Below are 20,896 nucleotides of genomic sequence, written 5' to 3'. Positions count from 1 at the left end.
CAAATACAGCAAACGTAAAATAAAGAAGATATTATTTACTCGACGAGCTCTATCGTACCGTTACCTGCAGCGTATACAGTATATAAATACATCAGACGAATGCAGCAAAAGGAGAATATAAAATATACTATTAACTCGTCGAACTGTATCACACCGTTTCCTGTGGCGAATACATCAGACAAATAAAGCAGAAAAATACAGTAGACGGGAAACCTAGAGTATTCTTTTTACTCGACGAACTCTATCGTACCGTTACCTGCAGCAAATACAGCAAACGAATGGGAAGTACAATCTCCAATAATAAGTTGAAAGTACATTCTAAAGTATTTTATGAAAAGAACACTATCCAGTAACTAATAAAAAGTAGAATGGCCAATAACTAGTGGAAATTCTACCTTCAAGCGCAATGTAACTAGCGCAATGTAACTAGCGCAATGTACAGAGAGAAAGAGAGATAGAGATATTTTCTTCTTTTGATCTTTTCCCAATAAGTTTGTTATGTGCAGGTTTAAAAACATATGCTCACTGTCATACGCATTTTTTTCGTTCTGCATTTCAGTCACAAGTGTACCAGTTTTCGCACGAACGGGTATAACATAGCATTTGAAAAGACCACCAAACATGAATTATTCACAACGATTTTTAATAGAATAATCATAGCGAAATTTCTTACACGTAACTGATCTACTGTAATGTCTATAAATGTATGTACAACTCTTCCAGTGTGTGGATTTTGAAAGATGTTGTAGCGTGCGTAACGTGCATCAGGCGCACGTGTGCCGTGCCTACTGCGAGAACGGTAACGTAATACGTACCGTCAGTGTCGACCTCCCGTATCATGTCTTCCAGCTCCTGGTCGCTTGGGTTCTGTCCCAACGATCGCATCACCGTCCCCAGTTCCTTGGTGGAGATATCCCCGTCACCGTCCTTGTCGAACAGCGAGAATGCCTCCTTCAGCTCTGAAACACGGTGGTAACGTATGGGTTATACATGAACTTGTTTTACTGTAGTTACACAAGAGTCATGTATGGAATTGTTGTACGGGGTAATATAGGAGTCATGCATGGGACTGTTTTTAGGGGTAATAAAGGAGTCATAGTGGGAGTGTTTAACGAGGGTCACATAGGGATCATACACAGCCTGAATTACGATGGTCACACAGGACTCATACATTGGCATGTATTACGATGGTTACATAGGAAACATATATCGGCATGTTTTACGACGGTTACATAGGAGACATTCATGGGCCTGGATTACCATGGTCATATATAAGTCATACATGGGCCTGTATTCCGATAGTCACATAGCAGTCATGCATGGGCCTGTATTACGATTGTCACAAAGGTGTCATACATGGGCCTGTATAACGATTGTCACATAAGAGTCATTCATGGGCCTGTATAACGATGGTTACATAGGAGTCATACATGGGCCTGCATTGCGATGGTCACATTGGAGTCATACATGGGCCTGTATTACGATAGTCACAAATGAGTGATACATGGGCCTGCATTACGATGGTCACATTGGAGTCATACACGGGCCTGTATTACGATGGTCACCTAGGATTCTTACATGGGCCTGTTTTACGATGGTCACAAAGCAGTCATACAAGGGTCTGTATTAAGATGGTTAATAGGAGTCATACATGTGTATGTATTACAATGGTCAGACAGGATTCGTGCATGTGCCTGTTTTACGATGGTCACATAGGAGTTATACACGGGTCTGTATTACGATGGTCACGTAGGAGTCATACATGGGCCTGTATTATGATTGTCAAAAAGTAGTCATACATGGGCCTGTATTTCGATGGTCACAAAGGATGCATACATGGGCCTGTATTATGATGGTCACATAGGAGTTATACACGGGCTTGTAATACGATGGGCACATGGGAGTCATACATCGGCCTATATTACGATGCTCACATAGGAGTCGTACACCGGCCTGTATTACGATGGTTACTTAGGAGTCATACATGGGCCTGTATTACGATGGTCACATAAGAGTCATACACGGACCTGAATTACGATGGTCACATAGGAGTCATACATGGGCCTGTATTACGATGGTTACATAGAAGTCATACATGGGCTTGTATTACGTTGGTAACATAGGATTCATATCTAGCCCTGAATTACGATGGTCACATAAGGGTCATAAACGGGCCTGTACCATGATTGTCACATAGAAGTCACTCATGGGCCTGTATAACGATTGTCACATAGAAGTCATACACGGGCCTGTATTACGATGTTCAAATAAGAGTCATACACGGGCCTGTATCACGCTTGTCACATAAAAGTCACTCGTGGGTCTGTATAACGATTGTCACATAGATGTTATACATGGGCCTGTATTACGATGGCCATATATGAGTCATACATTGGCCTGTATCACGATGGTCACATATAAGTCATACGTGGGGCTGTATTACGATGGTCACATAGGAGTTATACACGGGTCTGTATTACGATGGTCACGTAGGAGTCATACATGGGCCTGTATTACGATTGTCAATAAGGAGTCATACATGGACCTGTATTTCGATGGTCACGTAGGATTCATACATGGGCCTGTATTATGATGGTCACATAGGAGTTATACACGGGCTTGTATTACGATGGGCACATGGAATTCATACATCGGCCTATACATGTATTACGATGGTCACATAGGAGTCGTACACCGGCCTGTTTTACGATGGTTACTTATGAGTCATACATGGGCCTGTATTACGATGGTCACATAAGAGTCATACACGGGCTTTAATTACGATGGTCACATAGGAGTCATACATGGGCCTGTATTACGTTGGTAACATAGGATTCATATCTGGCCCTCAATTACGATGGTCACATAAGAGTCATACACGGGCCTGTATCATGATTGTCACATAGAAGTCACTCATGGGCCTGTATTACGATTGTCACATAGAAGTCATACATGGGCCTGTATTACGATGGTCACATAATAGTCATACACGGGCCTGCATCACGATTGTCACATAGAAGTCAATATTGGGCCTGTATTTCGATTGTCACATATGAGTCATATATGGGCCTGTATTACGATGACCACATATGAGTCATACATTGGCCTGTATCACGATGGTCACATATAAGTCATACATGGGGCTGTATCACGATGGTCACATATGAGTCATATATTAGCCTGTATTTCGATTGTCACGTATGAGTCATATATGGGCCTGTATTACGATGGTCACATAGGAGTCATACATGGGCCTGTATTACGATGGCCGCATAGAAGTCATGCATGGTCCTATAATCCGATTGTCACAAAGGAGTCATTTACGGGCCTGCATTACGATTGTCACATAGGAGTCATACATTGGCCTGTATTACGATGGTCACAAAGGAGCCATACGTGGTCCTGTATTACGATGGTCACATAGGATTCATACATGGGCATATATTACATTAGTAACATAGGAGTCATGCATGGGCCTGTGTTAGGATGGTCACATAGGAGACATACATGGACCTGTATTACGATGGTCACATAGGAGCCATACATGGCCCTGTATCACGATGGTCACATAGGAGTCTTACAAGGGCCTTTATTACGATGGTCACATATAAGACATACATGGGCCTGTATCAAGATGATCAATAGGAGTCTTACATGGGCCTGTATTACGATGGTAACGTATGAGTTATATATGGGCCTTTATAACGATTGTCACATATAAGTCATACATGGGCCTCTATCAAGATAATCACATAGGAGTCTTACATGGGCCTGTATCACGATGGTCACATAGAAGTCATACATGGACCTGTATTACGATGGTCACAAAGAAGACATACATCGGCCTTTATTACGACGGTAAGATAGAAGTCATACATGGGCCTGTATTACGATTGTCACATATAAGTCATACATGGGCTTGTATTACGATGGTCACATAGGAGTCATATCACGGGCCTGTATTACGATGGTCACATATGAGTCAAATATGGGCCTGTATTACGATTGTCACATATAAGTCATACATGGGCTTGTATTACGATGGTCACATAGGAGTCATATCACGGGCCTGTATTACGATGGTCACATATGAGTCAAATATGGGCCTGTATTACGATTGTTACATATAAGTCATACATGGGCTTGTATTACGATGGTCACGTAGGAGTCATATCACGGGCCTGTATTACGATTGTCACATAGGAGTCATACATGGGCCTGTATTACGCTGGTCACATAGGAGTCATACATGGCCTGTATTACGATTGTCACATAGGAGTCATATCACGGGCCTGTATTACGATTGTCACATAGGAGTCATATCACGGGCCTGTATTACGATGGTCACATAGGAGTCCTACACGGGCCTGTATTACGATGGTCACAAAGGAGCCATACGTGGGCCTGTATTACGATGGTTACATATGAGTCATACATGGGCATATATTACATTAGTGACATAGGAGTCATGCATGGGCCTGTGTTACGATGGTCACATAGGATTCATACATGGGCCTGTATTACGATGGTCACAAAGGAGTCATACATGGACCTGTATTACGATGGTCACATAGGAGTCATACATATACCTGTATTACGATGGTCACATATAAGTCATTTATGGGTCTGTATCACTATCGTCACATAGGAGTCACGTATGTACTTGTTTAACGGAGCTTTGTAGTACAACACCTTTTCCGAGAATCTCTAAATACAGTTTAAGCAGATTTTAGATTGTGTATAAATGGGGATCGAATCCGGGACCCCCTACTGGATATCACCATGTCCACTATATCACAGTGTAACCTCAATGCGTTTCAGTTAGAATTTGCTTGGAAACGGTTTCCAATGCCATACAGCGTTTTTTTTTACATCACCATGCTCAACAGTTTTACCATTTTGTAAATTGTTTCAAATTGAGGTTTCCCTCGAGTACTGATAGACGCATGTTTAAAGAATGCATGTTGTACAAGTTAAAGTCGTAAATTGATGCAATATGGCGAGAAAAAACTAGGGTGTACCTGCTATTTGTTCCTCGGTCAGCTGGTTTGGGTCTACCTGAAACAGGAACGCAAACGCCATTTTGAAGTCCAAAATCACCGTCTATTCAGCACACAATATTTATTTCACAATCACCAATTTGCAACACAAATCATATTTCATAAACGCTAGGGTCTTACAGTAAATATATTTGTCAAAAGTATTATTAGAATACTCCAATAGAGGCGCCGGATAGCCTTATTGTCTTTCACTCCAAATATTGTCTTAAAATGAACTTTCTAAGGAAAGATCACAAGTTCTCGAAGCATGTGCCAAAATATTCATTTCAGTCAACGAAATTCAAAACTCACATGTGAAAAAAAACATAAGTCAATATTCAACTCATTTGCAGCACTGTTTTTGTTCACGACCAATTGTATCATGTAAAATATAATTTATACAATGCCTAACAGGAACGTTTAGTGCTCAACAATCAAGTACAGAGTAATAGTTTTGTAATGTATACTGCGTGTGGAACGCAAACGCATGTCGGCCAAAACAGCTTCCGAAATCCCAGCCACTTTTTTTTCAAAACTTAAATGTATACCGCTTTCAACATTCTAAAAACGTACAAAACATCAGGTCCGTTGCAATAAACAAAAAGTCAATCATACAAAAAGTCTAGCACATTCTTTCTTTTCAACACTAAGATGAGCGAAACATTAAGTTCTTAAGAACAACTACATAGCTATCTATGTTCATGTTTAGGTTTTGACTTAATTTTCAGCAATGAACACACACTGACAGCGCTCGTCTCTATGGGGCTTTTTCAATCTCAAAATTTATAATTAGCTGCTCATAGGTATAAAGAAGTCATCGAAAGCTATCCATATAAGAGCCACAATCAGAAATGTAAATATAGTAGCATAAGCTGCATTGGACCGTATTCCTTTAGGCCCCGACATATAATGTTCAATTTATTACATTACCGCCTAACAGCACAGTGCTTGGATTATATACCTAAATAAAAAAGCGAAATAAAAATGTGAACGATTAACTGATCATCCTTGGCAATATAACTATATGCACTCTTTATATTATTAGTAAAAATTAGTAAAAATTGAATATTATTTTAGTCGATAATCGTAAAAATGATTACCCGTACATCGTCCTACGCCCGTATATTTATTAATGCTGTTAAATATCATAACAAACAGAAACGTTTTACTCATAAATCATACGCTATGTAATCCTCTTTTAACCATTTCAGCAACCTTAACGAAAAATCATGGAACTATACAGACAAAGGGATGAGCTTCCTCGTATAGGTCCCTGGAAAAATTGAATCTGCTACACATGTGTAAATTAGTAAGTGAACAGTGGAAAACTATAGATCTTTATATAATTACCATTGGTCATGTTTTACCGAGAATGCACATGCTAATAAATAGACGTTATCCCAAAATACGGAAGATACGATTGCTAAATATATGAAATTACATCGGCAGAGAAACAAACATTTGCTTTCTTATCCGTATTGCTCGTTGTGTTCAATTTCTAACTATGTATGAATCATTTTACGCACGAACTTTTCAGTTCGTTTTCCATTCAGCCGAATGCATAATTAATAATTATAAATGTAGCTTGTAAAAAGATTCGCATTCATAAAATAAGATTAACGCCTCTAAGTGGTTCATCGCAAAAAATAGTTTAATCACCGAAAAACCAACTAGCTCTATTCGACCATTCACGTTTTGATAGCAACCTCAAAAGACTCAAAAGGCGCTTTGAGTAAGATTATTCAGTGGATTATTACATTTGGATGACTGTAAAGGCCCCGTCACACTAGGCCACGTTCATAAAGACCGCGCTGCGTCCTGAAAATGTCGTAGGGCGTAGCGAGGACGGGGTAAAAATTGTAAAAAAATGCATTTCTGAAGTTTCTGCTACGCTCATACCACGTTTGCGCTAAGTTCTTACTGCGTCCAATACGTTCCCACTATGTTCTTACTGCACGTGTATTCAGGCGGGTACCACGTCCAACACGTTCTTGCTATGCTTTAACTACGCTCGTACTAGGTTGCTACTACGACCGCCAAGATAGCACTGCGATCTAACCACGCGCCCATCACGTTCTCATCGCGTTCTATGTCTGCACGAAAATTCAATGAAAAAAGAAAGTGGTGTTCCGGATTAGCCTCAGAAAATTGCACAGGCTGATCCGAGACGGCATTTTACGTAGGTATCACTATAACATCTTTTCTCATAGAACGACCCAATTTTATTATACATTAACTGCATATGACCTATGAATCAACAGAGTTAAGATTTAATAAATTTAGTCGTACATATTAATGCAAATTTATTTACATAACCAATTTAACAAACCATAATTGAATTACCAATACAAAGTAAAATGTACACATCACATAATGTCAAATGCAATCATAAGTAAAACCAGGAACACATTTAGTGATCAGTCCTAATAGGTCCAAGACGCCTATCCAACTCTATTGTTTTGTTACCATATGTTCTTGTCATGACACCGATCCTGCTGGACTGTTGAAGTACAGCTTCAGATACTCCCGTTGCCTCTTTCCTGCTACAGTATCCCTGTTAGGTCCGTTGATTGCTTCAACTTCATGCATGTTTGGATTGGCTCTCCAGAGGCCTGGTACTATATTATGTTGATCATCCTCCGCGTCAAGTTGGGTATTCTGCGTAACGGGATACCGTTTTCTCATTAGATTATGAAGGCATATGCAAGCCTCGAGTACAGTTATCACTATGTCAGATCCTTGCATCATTGTGGTCAATACTATCTGCCATCTCTGTGCCAGTATACCAAAAGCGTTCTCTACTACACGTCACCCTCTTGAAATACTATAGTTGGTTATTAACTCTTGCTTCAAAAGTCCTCGGTGGGAGTATGGTTTCATCAGGTGGGTTCGTAGTCCAAAAGCGTCATCACCCAAGATAAAATATGGCATGCCCTGATCATCATTGGGTATTGAGTCTTGATCTGGGAATCCGATTTTCCAAACACTTCAATTCGGAATCGTTGTATATCTGAGCGTCATACATGGACCCGTATCCACCAATATCTGTCCACACAAACTTGTAATCGGCGTCCACCAAAGCCAAAAGAACCACTGTAAAGAAGCCTTTGTTATTGTGAAACAAAGATCCAGTGTTATTTGGGCATCTGATAGCCACGTGTTTGCCATTAATTGCTCCGCAGGCGTGTGGCACATTCCACTTTGTCTGAAACTCTTCCGCAACAGTGCGCCATTCGACTTGTGATTTTGGGCATGATATGACTTCGTCCTTATATTCGTTAACGATTGCCCGGCACATTTCAGGAATAAACAAAGATAGTGTGTTCCTAGAAACTCTAAAGTTGTACTGCAAGGACGGGTACTTGTCGCCAGATGCCAAGTGTCGTAACGTAATCGCAAGTTTCAGACCTGGATCCAGCGCTTTCCTGAAGGGGGTGTCTGACTTCTGACATCTTGGACCAACTCGGTTGAGAAGCTCATCAAACATTTCAGTAGGCATTTTAAGAAAATTGAAGAATGACTACTGACCTTCCATTTTTAATTCTGCCATAAGTCGGTCATAATGGCCGAGCTGCAGCCTTCTTTCTGCTGACAGCCAAGGTCGCACCCATCAAGACCTGGGCTGTCTTCTTTTTCTTTTCCGCCTTCTCCTTCTCACAAGCAATAGTGCGACCTGTCCATCGAGAAGAGCCTGTTTTCCAGCCAATACATCAACATGCTGGATAAGTTCTTGGGTGTTAATTCTATATTGAAATGGATGTGAAAGGGAATTGAATCCAGTTTTTATACTCGACCACCAGAACGTGACATGGTCGTGGCTAGAGCCTGCTTCAAACGTACCTTAGACGTGATAAGCACAGGTAGAACGTACAAAAAACCTAATGCGGTCTTTTGAAACGTAGTACGGACGTATCATTGTCGCAACACTAGCGTGGAAGGGTCGTAGTGAGAACCGGATGGACGTAACAAGAACGTAGCGACAATCTAGAGACAACGTGATGCGAACGTCACACACTCGTCCACGTCTGCACTACGCGTGCATTGTGTCAATGAGGTTCTTACTAGGTTTTAGCTACGTTATAACTACGATCTTACCAAGTTCTTACCACGTCCTGATTTGACCACGTCCTCGCCACGTAAGTTTTGAACATGTTCAAAGTTCACCCACGTCCTTCACGTCCATGAAGACAGTACCACGCGCAAAGCCGTGTCTACTGCGTCGTCGCTACGTTGTACACGTTCGAACTGCGTCTTGACATATTTTTTAGGACGTAGTGGAAACATGGCCTAGTGTGACGGGGGTATAAGACAAGACAATAGTTGTGTATATACTACAGTGTACATAGGCGGTGAAGATATACAACAACAACAACATGGCCACAAAAAATGTTATTGTTGGCGTCAAATAAATCACTTTCAAAAGCCTAAAATAGCTTTCTATTACATAATTAACAGATCAGGAAAACACTCACACTGCCTTTGTAAAGTGTATACAAAAGAAAATCCACTTAAGCCCAAGTCTCACTTTTGCCAGTAGAGCCCCGGTCCATCCTGGTTTGCTAACGCCGGTCGACCGGCGAGGACCGGGATGATTCGTAGATTTTTTTTTAACGCAGTCACACTATTTCCCGGTGCCGCCCCGGTTGAAGCCGGTCAACAGCCCGGCAGAGTCCCGGTCAGCCCGGACTGGCTACGGTTTATCCCGGTGAAGCCCCGGCAGAGCCCCGGTTGTCGCAAGTAGTGCCCCGGTGAACGCCGGCAGCGTCCAGGCATAGCCCCGGTTGTCGCCGGTAGTGCCCCGGTTAAGCCCCGGTGAAAGCCGGCAGAGCCGGCACTCACCGTATCTATACCGGCATTAGACTCCGGCAGAGCTATGGCAACGCCCCGGTTTTACCCCGGTCTTCGCCGGTAATGCCCCGGCGGAGCCCCGATAAATGCCGGTGGCGTTCCGGCAGAGCGTCTGTTTTCTAATATACCGTAGCTTTACCGGGACTCTAACGGCATTCACCGGGGCGTTGCCGTAGCTCCGCCGAGGTCTGTATGGGCCCCGGTGGAGCTACGGTGCCGTCCCAGTTGTTCCCGGTGCCGTCCCGGTTGTTCCCGGTGCCGCGCCGGTCGTTGCCGGTCCTTTCCGGTGACTCCCGGTTCATCCTGGAGGTATTAAACATTTTAATACTTTCCCGGTGGAGCCCTGGTTTTCCCCGGTTCATCCCGGTCGTCCCAGATTGAGCCCCGGTTCATCCCGGTAGAGCCCCGGTTCATCCCGGTAGATCCCGGATCACGCAAAGGGCTCCGCCGGCATCATAGTGAGACTGGGCCTTTATCCTGATAAAGAACGGTGTACAGATTGTGTACGTTGTCTCACGTAGAACTTTTCGCGCTCGATTTGCGCGCTCGATCTGCGAAATATATCCGGTAACTTCGTATATTTCCGGGAATTATCATGAATATTTGTTGTTGTTTTTTCATTTTCTTTTTTCTTGAATGTCTCGTTAATGCAAAATAAAATAATAATATCTTAAAATATGTTTATATATACCAAATGTAATGTCTTCAAAAAATGTATCAGAAAAAATTATTCTTACTGTCTCCGTAGACACTCGTATCTTTTCGGCCTAGACCGTCAAGTGAGGAACTTATTCTCGCATGAATATGCAAATAATAATAATAAAAACTATGTCGTAGCCAATGCTTAGCAATTTTGCTTCAATAATATTTTTTACACGTTTTATGACACTGTCATGTTATATAGTGATGGTCTGTATTAACAAGGCCAAGTGGTAAATTGGACTTTTGGGAATTCATTCGTGGGTTTTGGCAGCCAGCCAATTCTGACTGTCTCAGAAATTTGTATCGTTGCTTTAGCCTAAGGGCTACGCCCCAGGCCAAAAACAACACTTGTTCAATAGATTGGACCATTTCAAAACAATCGCGTTCAAAATACATCTTTAATTTAATTTCCATGACTGGTTACACATTTTTTTTGTAACGGGATTAAAATTTAAAGTAGTTATGGATCGCTATTTTGGTCCAATGAGGTACTTTCCTGAAGTTGTTCTCACCGCTTTTTTTCTTTTCTAACTAAGACCATACAATTATCGTGCATTGTAACATTTTCTACATATAATGCAAGCGTAATTTTGGCATTGATTCCCGGTGTGTGCCTGTAAAACTTACTCATGTATATTTTTATTAATCAAATAACATCCCCAAAAAGTTTTTCCTTTCAAGCAATATGAAAATAAGTCGCTTAAACCCGCTTAAAACGAAATGTTGTTACCCTGTCCTTCTGTCCTTTTTGATCCTCCGGTTTAATGGTAGCCGGATACTTCTTTGGTGCTCGTTGACTCTACAATAAAATACAGAAGTTAGCAAGCATGTTCTGTACACATCAGCCTCGCGCTGGTAAAACGTGGCTTAATGCATGTGCTTAAACAATCGTCCCAGATACGCCCGTGCAGTCCGCAATACATTTGATAAGATACATTAGGCTTTTTTAAACATTGGTAAACGTATTTGCCGTCTCATGTTTTGCAATTTCCAAAAAGCATACACAACTCTTTTTCTTCCGCTTGAATAAATGGTCAAATACAATGGTTTTTGATTAATTGGCTTTTTTTCGTAATTGTTTCTTATGTTGTCTTTCATCTCAGTTAGACAAATAAATCATTGAATTGTTTACGTCTTGTTTATAATAAATAAATAAATAAAACACATATTTATGAAATGTGTGGCATGGCAAGCACGTTTAAGAGTTAACAACCAACTGACGATTGTCTGCAACTTTTGTAGATTGTCTATCTATAATGCATTTTACAAATATGTTCATGGTCCCCCAATCAATTCATCAACGATCATACTGAGCGTTTTGTGTAAACTGCGATTGGGATACGTATCGTTACTGCTGTGTTGTTTTCCTCTTTAACCCATTTATACCTTGCGTCTAGAAAAAGGCCTTGGCAAACAGCGTAGACCCAGATAAGACGCCGCATAATTTGGCGTCTCATCAGGGTCTGCGCTGTTAGCTTAAATGAATTTCTGATTTTCTAAATATAGAAATAAATATACTAGACAACCCCTTATTTTGGAAATAAATTGATCCAATTTAGAAAGATGGGAGAGTCCACTAGGCATACATGGTTTAAGACAGGAGAACATACTAGTATGATGTTCCGAGGCTCTGATCAAGTATACGCTTTCTTCATCACACCACCTCTTCGAACAAATCAAACCGTATTATTATAACAGATTTAAAAAAATACTTCAATATAAAACATGTTTGTCTGACATGGTAATTTGAGTCGTGTTCTGAGAAAACTGGGACTAATGCATGTGCGAAAAGTGTCATCCCATATAAACCTGTGCAATCCGCACGACACTTTCCGTCTAAAATTGATTTTCGGGAAGGATGGGGCTACCTTGAAACTAAAAAATACCATAAAAGCGAAAAGTGTTGTCCCTGATTAGCCTGTGCGGACTGCACAGGCTAATCTTGGACGACACTGTACGCACATGCATTATGCCCAGTTTTCTCAGAACGCGACTCATTTAATTACTCACGTCAGAATAGGCTAAATGTGCATACACTTACATAATGGTCCGATTGTTTATTGATAAAATCCGATGTATTGGAATAAAATGTTTTTAAAACCTAGTATTCTTATACATAGGTGCACCATAGCTTTGCACACTAGAGCTTTGTTTTGTCAATACTCAACCATTAGTTGGTTTTGCTTCCTAACACGTCAAACACAATATTAATTGAGTAACATGACTTATGTTTCAAGTTTGGAATGTTAACAAAATGTGATCACACACAAATATGCTGCTAGAGAGGCTATTATATCAGATATGTGTCCACTATCATAGGCCCCTAAAATCTTCACGGATTCGTAGCATTGTCGCCGGAAATGGCAGAAGGATTAATGTTGCAAAGGCAGTGTTAGACTCTGATTAATTATGCAACTGTCGTCTAAATTATCATGATAACTATATCAATAAAACACAAAACATTTTTTTGAATATACATTCAAGCCATTTGTTGAGTTTTCGAAAGCGGAACAACTAAATGCAAAATGCATAATATAATATCAAAATCCTAATATGAGCATGGGTACCACCGGTCCGGTATGGTTACCATCAACCAAACTCACGCATACATGGATCAGTCGGTCCGGTATGGTTACCATCAACCAAACTCACGCATACATGGATCAGTCGGTCCGGTATGGTTACCATCAACCAAACTCACGCATACATGGATCAGTCGGTCCGGTATGGTTACTATCAACCAAACTCACGCATACATGGATCAGTCGGTCCGGTATGGTTACCATCGACCAAACTCACGCATACATGGATCAGTCGGTCCGGTATGGTTACCATCAACCAAACTCACGCATACATGGATCAGTCGGTCCGGTATGGTTACAATCAACCAAACTCACGCATACATGGATCAGACGGTCCGGTATGGTTACCATCAACCAAACTCACGCATACATGGATCAGTCGGTCCGGTATGGTTACCATCAACCAAACTCACGCATACATGGATCAGTCGGTCCGGTATGGTTACCATCAACCAAACTCACGCATACATGGATCAGTCGGTCCGGTATGGTTACCATCAACTAAACTCACGCATACATGGATCAGTCGGTCCGGTATGGTTACCATCAACCAAACTCACGCATACATGGATCAGTCGGTCCGGTATGGTTACCATCAACCAAACTCACGCATGCATGGATCAGTCGGTCCGGTATGGTTACCATCAACCAAACTCACGCATACATGGAACAGTCGGTCCGGTATGGTTACCATCAACTAAACTCACGCATACATGGATCAGTCGGTCCGGTATGGTTACCATCAACCAAACTCACGCATACATGGATCAGTCGGTCCGGTATGGTTACCATCAACCAAACTCACGCATACATGGATCAGTCGGTCCGGTATGGTTACCATCAACCAAACTCACGCATACATGGATCAGTCGGTCCGGTATGGTTACCATCAACCAAACTCACGCATACATGGATCAGTCGGTCCGGTATGGTTACCATCAACCAAACTCACGCATACATGGATCAGTCGGTCCGGTATGGTTACCATCAACCAAACTCACGCATACATGGATCAGTCGGTCCGGTATGGTTACCATCAACCAAACTCACGCATACATGGATCAGTCGGTCCGGTATGGTTACCATCAACCAAACTCACGCATACATGGATCAGTCGTTCCGGTATGGTTACCATCAACCAAACTCACGCATACATGGATCAGTCGGTCCGGTATGGTTACCATCAACCAAACTCACGCATACATGGATCAGTCGGTCCGGTATGGTTACCATCAACCAAACTCACGCATACATGGATCAGTCGGTCCGGTATGGTTACAATCAACCAAACTCACGCATACATGGATCAGACGGTCCGGTATGGTTACCATCAACCAAACTCACGCATACATGGATCAGTCGGTCCGGTATGGTTACCATCAACCAAACTCACGCATTTTTGGATCAGTCGGTCCGGTATGGTTACCATCAACCAAACTCACGCATACATGGATCAGTCGGTCCGATATGGTTACCATCAACTAAACTCACGCATACATGGATCAGTCGGTCCGGTATGGTTACCATCAACCAAACTCACGCATACATGGATCAGTCGGTCCGGTATGGTTACCATCAACCAAACTCACGCATACATGGATCAGTCGGTCCGGTATGGTTACCATCAACCAAACTCACGCATACATGGAACAGTCGGTCCGGTATGGTTACCATCAACTAAACTCACGCATACATGGATCAGTCGGTCCGGTATGGTTACCATCAACCAAACTCACGCATACATGGATCAGTCGGTCCGGTATGGTTACCATCAACCAAACTCACGCATACATGGATCAGTCGGTCCGGTATGGTTACCATCAACCAAACTCACGCATACATGGATCAGTCGGTCCGGTATGGTTACCATCAACCAAACTCACGCATACATGGATCAGTCGGTCCGGTATGGTTACCATCAACCAAACTCACGCATACATGGATCAGTCGGTCCGGTATGGTTACCATCAACCAAACTCACGCATACATGGATCAGTCGGTCCGGTATGGTTACCATCAACCAAACTCACGCATACATGGATCAGTCGGTCCGGTATGGTTACCATCAACCAAACTCACGCATACATGGATCAGTCGGTCCGGTATCGTTACCATCAACCAAACTCACGCTTACATGGATCAGTCGGTCCGGTATGGTTACCATCAACCAAACTCACGCATACATGGATCAGTCGGCCCGGTATGGTTACCATCAACCAAACTCACGCATACATGGATCAATCGGTCCGGTATGGTTACCATCAACCAAACTCACGCATACAGGGATCAGTCTCGGATCGCCTAAGCGAAAAAACTCGTGAACCAACAAGTGCGCTTAAAGGACAGCCCCTAATTGACCCAGAAAGCTAGGACGTCATCTCATAAAAACATTCGTTCAATCCTTTCTAGTTCCGCAGTATTTTTGGACACTTCCAGTATATGCGCGGTAATAATTTCCGCAACGTCCATTGACTATGAGCGCATGTGAACATTTATACATGTATTTAAGGATCGTATATGTACATGTGTGCGCATACTTTTACTTTCATAGTGTTGTGACATAAAAATTTAATAATTCGTATAAGCACTTATGTTTGAACTTGTTGTTTATGTTTAGGATTATAATACATTGAATATATTGGACCTGGATTAACATTTTATCGTTCTATATACATGTACTAGTATTTCGTTTATATTATTTGAATATTAAGTTAACAAAGGTCGCCGTGGTCTAATGGATATGGTGTCAGCCTAGCGACCGGATGGTCATTGGATCGATCCCTACCGTGGGAGCCTTCTCAAAATCTTCAACAAAGACACCAAGTACTGTTCATAGTCCCAGGAAAAGAACTCGAGGGGGTGTCAATAAGCCTTAGGCTTTCGATGCAATCGAGCTAAAATAAATAGGTTTAAACAAAGACAAGTCGGAAAAACGTATCGTTTGCATGGGAAGTGTATATGGACCTAAAGAAGGGGCGCTTCTCGTCGGAAGATCCATTGGCTCCATATTCTTTAGGCGAGTAAGAGGCTATTTATAGAATCGAAATGAGTGATGGGCTTTTATCAAATGCGTAAAACATTGCATAACGCATAAATGAGTCGTGTTTTGAGAAACTGGACATAATGCACGTGCGTAAAGTGTCGTCCCAGATTAGCCTATGCAGTCCACACAGGCTAATCAGGGACGACACTTTCCACTTTTATTACATTTTTCGTTTAAATGTAGAATCTTCTTAGCACAAATTCTATTTCGGCGGACAGTGTCGTCTCTGATTAGCCTGTGCGCACTGCACTTTACGCACATGCATTATGTACAGTTTTCTCAGAACGCGACTCATATTAACAAAGCTCCCGGCGACCTTCAAACTTGGCTGGGGCCAGCGTCCCAGTAGCGTCTTGTGAACTTGAAAATGTTAAATAAATAGCTCAATATTCATACTATCTTTCTCGGAATAGTGATTAGTGATTAATGTACAAGCTTTTTCCGATATGTACGCAGGGCGTTATAAATTAAAAGTTTAAAGGGAGTTTAACTATTTTTCTCATTGATTCAACTTTCGTAAAGCTTCTACCATTGTTTAAAAGAACGGCTCTTTACGGATAAAGGTTAACGATGCGATGTTTTGTCGTAATAATTTAAGTTTACTACGTACATTTAGTTCATTTGTGTTGATCATTCTAAAAAGTTTGTTCCTTTGATTTAAAAAAAAACCTAACTTTTAACAAGTGTGATGTATTTTACAGTCAGTGTTTGTATTGGCTTTGAAAGGATTTTATTGACCCGCAATTTTGTATGGTGTACGTATAATTGATCATTATTTTTAAATCAATTTCCACAAAATAATGAATGAATATATTATATAAGATATCAATAAGAAAAATATTTTATTTCAGAACGATTCAATTATACGATATTATTTTATTTCCTTGCAAGTGGGCATTATAATATTACGCGTAATTGCTTCACAACCACGCATAAGCGTCAATAAGCTCAACTCAAGTGAGTTAATGAATGCACGCATAAATAAAAATGGATACAGTCTGTGTTGATCGGAGGTATTCACCAGGTTAAATCATACCTTAAATTGCAAAAATGTAATCTATTGAAAAAGCGAACAAGACCCAAGTGCATTTACTTGTGTAACAAATGCAATTATGTGTCGCTGCATATATAGAAAAACATGTAGTCTCAATGAAGTATTTCAGTTAATGACCTTTATTTAAGCACGATACTTCTGAAAGTATTTCGCTCAAGTGTTTAAAAAGTACACGAGAAAACAAAAAAGAAAACGTACCATTTGAATTGTGATTTTGTAATATCCTACAAAAGGCAAAATATTATCTCGTCATATCATCAATAAATGTAAACCATTATTACGAACAATTTACACAGACAGTTTATGGTTGTCTTGAGTAGTTAAATTAAATTATGATTTTATGTATCAATTTCCGAAAGCCCTCAATTTCGACATTATCAACCGAGTGTAGATTTCTTACAGATCCAATAAGACCAAATGTATTGACAATAGAAGCTTACGCCTTAGCCAATAGAACATTGTATGCATTTCAGTGTTGTTTACTCAAAGGACATAATTTAATTCAATTAAACAAACATATCTGACAGCAAAGCGTATTAATAAATTGTAATGGATGATTCTTTAGTGAGCCTAATCACTGAATCATGATGGATTATTTCTTACTTCGTTAAGCTTGACGTGAGCAATCCGTTCTTAATATATGCGGCTTAATATCATATGCTTAGTCTTGTGAACATACACCCATGCAAAACATTAATATAAAAACAACGTTTGAGGCTCAATTACGCGCACTGATTTATAACAATTTGAAATGGGTGCCTAACATGAAAACCCGCAAAAATAAATAAGCAGAATTAGCACCTATCAAGTGTTAGTGTACACGCATGGTCAAAGAAGATCTCTTACTACATCAACCGGAAAACAAATCGCACGTCGCTCACAGACACCGTGTGTGTATGTCGCATCACAAGATAACACTTCATAAAAGCCATATACCCATATTTTGCCATACATTGTATCATAATGATACCTCCGTTTCTATCAAGAACGCAGGTCCTTATTCGCATAATATCTTGTAGAGTCCGCATAGGATAAGCAGGAACGACGCTTTTCCGACTTTATGGTATTTTTCGTCTAAAGAATATATTTTTGGCGACAATTCATTTGAGACAGAGAGTGCCGTCCCTTTGAGACAGAGAGTGCCGTCCCTTTGAGACAGAGAGTGCCGTCCCTGATAAGCCTTAAAATATGTGAATGTCAGCGCCGTGTGAACGTTTTGCAAACTCAGACGAAAACGCCATGGAAGCGAGATAATGTAAAAGCGACGTCGAGCGATCACGTAGAACACCGACGACATGGCATAGGTGTGATGCATCACAAGCGTCAATACGCTGCTATAATTGTTTTCCGAAAATGAATAAACAAATAAGCAAATACCTTGGTCGCAACAAGGACGAGTGTCTGGTGTGAGTGGGGTACCGCTGTGAATGATGACCGAAATGTCTGTCTGGTGTGGTTGGGGCCCCGCTGTGAATGATGACGAAATGTTTGTCTGGAGTAATTGGGGTCCCGCTGTGAATGATGACCAAAATGTATGTCTGGTGTGCTTGGGGTCCCGCTCTGAATGATGACCAAAATGTCTGTCTGGTGTGATTGTAGCCCCGCTGTGAATGATGACCGAAATGTTTGTATGGTGTGATTGGGGCCCCGCTATGAATGATGACCGAAATGTATGTCTGGTGTGATTGGGGCCCCGCTGTAAATGATGACCGAAATGTCTGTCTGGTGTGATTGGGTCCCCGCTGTGAATGATAACCGAAATGTATGTCTGGTGTGATTGGGGCCCAGCTGTGAATAATGACCGAAATGTCTATCTGGTGTGATTGGGGCCCCGCCGTGAATGATGGCCGAAATGTTTGTCTGGTGTGATTAGGGCCCGATTGGGGGCACGCTGTAAATGAAGACCGCAATGTATATCTGGTGTTATCTGGGTCCCGCTGTGAATAATGACCGAAATGTCTGTCTAGTGTGATTGGGGCCTCGCTGTGAATGAAGACCGAAATGTCTATCTGGTATGATTGGGGCCTCGCTGTGAATAATGACCGAAATGTCTGTCTGGTGTGATTGTGGCCCCGCTGTGAATAATGACCGAAATGTTTGTCTGGTGTGGTTGGGACACCCGGTGAACGAAGACCGACGTCTGTCTGTTGTAATTGGGACACCGCTGTGAATGATTACCGACATTTGGATATTTTTAAGATTGCGACTATCGGCATTTTTTGAATGTGAATTGTGCATTGGTGGAGCACCAGTCGATACATTTAATCGAATGACGGAAGTTGGATAAGAATACTATGCAAACTGTTAAAGCCATGTATAAATAGTTATTTTCTTCATAATTGTGGCGCGTCATGCACGCGGCAGTGACATGTTTATTGATTCTCACGCCAGACAAATCAATCGGCATTCCATTTAATTCGATCCACCGTACATTTTGGCACCTTCCAAACCCTCTATTGAATTTAAACAACTGATTTCGTCACTGATACAAGTGTTAAAAACGTTGTGCAGGCCAAAATGGTTTATAATGTGTTTCCTAGAATGAAACGATTCAGTATCATTTGTAAATGTTGATATGTAGTACAAACTATATACAAATGTAGATGCAAATGCGTATGTCAAAGCTGCGGCATGCCATGGTGTTCAGATCTTTTCATGTGCATTACAATAACATGCCTCGCTCGTTGTCGTTGTCCTCTTCCCTTCAAACTCGCGTTTGTGTCCCTTGTGGTAACTTCTTCATATGCTTTAAATGTGTTGTATTTTAAGGCTATGATGTACAAGATATACTTTGGGACATATTGCCTCATCGAACTTTATTTTCTAACTTTCGAGCTTTAACTTTAATGTTTCACACGTGTGACTTTTGTGAGTTTTTATGAGATATTGGGTGCATACTTTTCCCACATGAGCGCACTCCAAAAACTGTGAGTTTGTGACGCCATTGTCATATTTTTACATGCTGTGCCAAAGAAAAGGAAGCGTGCCAATACAAAAAAAATCAGTAAATCCTATTGCCTGATATATTGACTGAGTGGCCAACGATTTCTCCGTTCGCTTTGGTCATTTGAATAGTATTATAAATTCGTTCGTTCGTCCGGTCATACGTCCCGTGTCTTAATCAAGACGTATTCAAACAACACTATCTATAATGGTTTAAGGCCCGTGATGGTTGATGATGACGATGATGAAGATGTTGTTGTTGTTGTTGACGATTTTGTTGATGAAGTTGTTATTGATAATGATGACCACGATGATGACGACGACGTCGATGATGATGGTGGTGGTGATGATGATGATGATAATGATGCTGATGATGATGATGATGAGATGATGAAGCTGCTGCTGATGATGTTGCTGCTATTGTTGTTGTTGTTGTTGTTGCTGTTGTTGTTGTTGCTGCTGCTGCTGATGATGATAATGATGGTGATGATGATGATGATGATGATGATGATGATGATGATGATGATGATGATGATGATGATGATGATGATGATGATGATGATGATGATGTGGGCTTACAAAACAATGGCCTACACACTATTATTTTATTTTGACACGTTCTACAACGTCACTCGATTATTGATAATGTGATTATATGAACCAAATCAAGCGATGATTAAGTACA

At 41.2% G+C, this 20,896-nt stretch overlaps 1 protein-coding gene across 2 annotated transcripts in view; it reads right to left on the bottom strand.

Annotated features, from left to right (window-relative positions):
* LOC127871862 (calmodulin-A-like) overlaps window positions 1–17,604 on the bottom strand; it is a 29,737-nt gene extending 12,133 nt beyond the window's left edge. For both annotated transcript variants that reach the window (XM_052415125.1, XM_052415124.1), the window contains exons 1-4: window positions 17,467–17,604; window positions 11,320–11,388; window positions 5,022–5,058; window positions 816–959 (exon numbers count right to left, since the gene is read on the bottom strand). In XM_052415125.1, the coding sequence (XP_052271085.1) occupies window positions 816–959; window positions 5,022–5,058; window positions 11,320–11,388; window positions 17,467–17,469 (253 nt within the window). In that variant the 5' untranslated portion in view covers window positions 17,470–17,604. The remainder of the gene's footprint in view (window positions 1–815; window positions 960–5,021; window positions 5,059–11,319; window positions 11,389–17,466) is intronic.
* Between the last annotated feature and the right edge of the window lie 3,292 nt (window positions 17,605–20,896).

This window comes from Dreissena polymorpha, chromosome 3 (assembly GCF_020536995.1).
Source record: "Dreissena polymorpha isolate Duluth1 chromosome 3, UMN_Dpol_1.0, whole genome shotgun sequence".
Classification (NCBI taxonomy): domain Eukaryota; kingdom Metazoa; phylum Mollusca; class Bivalvia; order Myida; family Dreissenidae; genus Dreissena; species Dreissena polymorpha.
Note: the sequence above shows the minus strand (reverse complement) of the source record. Positions and strands in the feature narration are given on the sequence as shown.